The sequence below is a fragment of the Erpetoichthys calabaricus genome, chromosome 2 (genome assembly GCF_900747795.2).
Source record: "Erpetoichthys calabaricus chromosome 2, fErpCal1.3, whole genome shotgun sequence".
Taxonomy (NCBI): domain Eukaryota; kingdom Metazoa; phylum Chordata; class Cladistia; order Polypteriformes; family Polypteridae; genus Erpetoichthys; species Erpetoichthys calabaricus.
Window position 1 is genome coordinate 317,985,787 of NC_041395.2, and position 2,874 is coordinate 317,988,660.

General features: G+C 41.6%; 1 protein-coding gene across 1 annotated transcript; it reads left to right on the forward strand.

The window, feature by feature from the left end:
* Nucleotides 1-891: 891 nt before the first annotated feature.
* On the forward strand, nucleotides 892-1,827 carry LOC114645631 (transcription factor atoh7-like). The gene has a single exon (XM_028793459.2). It carries the CDS (start codon nucleotides 1,072-1,074, stop codon nucleotides 1,450-1,452), a length of 381 nt encoding a protein of 126 aa, XP_028649292.1. The 5' UTR covers nucleotides 892-1,071; the 3' UTR covers nucleotides 1,453-1,827.
* Nucleotides 1,828-2,874: the final 1,047 nt, after the last annotated feature.

Genomic DNA, 2,874 nt, shown 5'->3' on the forward strand with positions numbered 1-2,874 from the left:
TTTACCTCCTCTTTGCTCGATCAGCTGCTGGCTTGCTGCTGCTGCTGTGCCGTGTGATCTGCATCTCGTGCGGCACTTCGAACATTTAAAAGCCTGTACAACAGCTGTCCTACTCTTTGTCTTTTATTTCCGGCCCCGGGTGTGGTTAAATCTTTTGGCACAAAGTCCCATCTCAAGGGAAGTGAGTTATTGATATTTTTTAGTTTATAATTTAAAAACAGAATAAGAATCTGAAAATCTAACAACGTCACATTAAAGCCTGATAAATTCTGAAAAGAATGATACCGAACACATATATGTAGGTTTTAAAATAAGCCCGATTTAAAGCGTGACAAAAAACGTGACATAAAAATGTCACCGTTGCACTTTTAGGCTTACGATTTTATATATATATATATATATATATATAGTAGATATTCTAATATCCACTTGTGAATGGTTGATGAGCAAGTTTATTGTAGAGTGAAATGAGCAACTCATTTGTATACATAAACAGTATCTGTATGTGTGTGTGTGTTTGTGTGTGCATGTTTGTGTGTGCGTGTGCATGTGTGTGTGTTTGGGTGTGTGTTTGTGTGCAGGTGTGTGTGCGTGTGTTTTTGTAAGCATAAAGGACGAGAAAAGAGTTAAGAAGTGGGCAGAGGGCTTGGAGGATGGAACACAGATTTCATTGTGAGAAAAAAATAAAAGTTTTGTATGTCACTTTATTACAATATTTAAATATTAAAATATTTAGACATGTTTATATTTTCATTTTTGAATGTGTTTTTATATGTGTGAAGTAAAATTGTGGATTGTGCAGTTGGGGGATTTTCTCCGGTACAGGGACTCCCAAAGCCTGGGACAGCTCGATTTATTTATGCCCATAAACACAGTTTTATAATATGTAATTTACAAATATGTTGTTTTGTGTGTATGATACATCCTGACTAACATACAATAGATACCAGATTCATGTAAATTATTACACACATGCTCACCAGACATAATCAATGAGGCATTCTTCATGTTATTAATTTTCTTTCATAGCTCCTGCTGTATATCCTGGAATACTCCTGTCCATCTTAGAAGATGAAATCCTTTACCGATTCCAGCACAGGATCTGAAAGTGAGTCTAAGAGCCAGTCCATTCCAGAAACCATGGAGAGGGTAACCCGAAGGAGGATGGCGGCCAATGCCCGGGAAAGAAAACGAATGCAAGGCCTGAACACGGCGTTTGACTGCCTGCGCAGAGTAGTGCCTCAATGGGGCCAGGACAAGAAGTTGTCCAAGTACGAGACCCTACAGATGGCCCTGAGCTACATCATGGCCCTGAGCAGCATTCTGAGTGAGGCCGAGCACTACAGCACATCGCAGCGGGACTGGTGTGTGCAGTCGGAGGGCTACGCCTTTCTAGCGTGTGACTCCTCAGCTGATCTAGAGGAGTTCTCATACAGTGCAGAGAGCTACTGAACTTTAATGAGTTGTGGTGAGTCCACGGGAAACTCCAATTACAAATTATGGACAGTGCACTACAATGGGAGAGGTGCTATACTAACTAAATGACTAAAAAGAGACAGACAATCTGAATTTTGGACATGATAATCCTAACATTCTTTGATACAATGTTTTTATTACATGATTCAAACGTGCCGACTTTATCTGGGGGATGAATATGCATGCTGTTTTTGCAGATCTTTGTTACTTGTACAAGGCTCAGAAACTGTATACAAAACAGTCTTGGGGAACTCTATGTAATGTGGGCATTCTTAGCTGTTAAGACTGCAGTCAGTATTTATTTTCAACTATTAACGTGTTCCCTGTCATTGTTCTGTTTTTTGAATTTAATAAAAATGTTGTGATAATATGATGATCTGGGATGATGGCTTTCTATCCTCATTCTGAGGAAAAATCTTGAAATATTAAGTGCGCCGTGAACAGAAAAAGTTTAGGAACCACTGGGGGTATATTAAAAAATTAGGATAAGGACACAGTTACAAAGGTTAAGATAAGGGTTAGGGAAGGGAAAGACGTTATTAAAACAGTGGGGTTAAGTTAAGGAATGTGGAATGGGGAAGGGTACATTAAAAACTAGAGAGCCACCAATGCACTAAATCTTTTGCTGATTGTAGGGTTAGATGTTTTGGGTTTCTTGGCCAAATCAAAGTTGGGTTTGTCAAAGCATTAGGAAGTTGTACAGTCAAATCATTAACTCGGTGTAAATTCTCTCTAACTAATGGCGGTAATTGTTGGACTGCAGGAATCTGAGCAAAACTTATTAATGCTCTTGGAAAAACCTGGGGTTAGGATTAGGAATTAAAATTTCTGCAGCTGCCTCAGATGGTAGAGATACTGCCTTGCGTTTTTGACTTGAGCTTGGATATGCTGAATCCATGTCATGTCCTCAATTTGACAGATTCGGGACATTTGCTGTCGACAGGATTATGTCTGCTTCAGTATATGCAGTAAACATTATTCTGTTCATAGCAACTGCTGAATAGTAACATTTGTTGAAAGTTTATCCATCCATCCATCCATTTTCCAACCCGCTGAATCCGAACACAGGGTCACGGGGGTCTGCTGGAGCCAATCCCAGCCAACACAGGGCACAAGGCAGGGAACCAATCCCGGGCAGGGTGCCAACCCACCGCAGGACACACACAAACACACCCACACACCAAGCACACACTAGGGCCAATTTTAGAATCACCAATCCACCTAACCTGCATGTCTTTGGACAGTGGGAGGAAACCGGAGCGCCCAGAGGAAACCCACGCAGACACGGGGAGAACATGCAAACTCCACGCAGGGTGGACCCGGGAAGCGAACCCGGGTCTCCTAACTGCGAGGCAGCAGCGCTACCACTGCGCCACCGTGCCGCCCTGAAAGTTTATT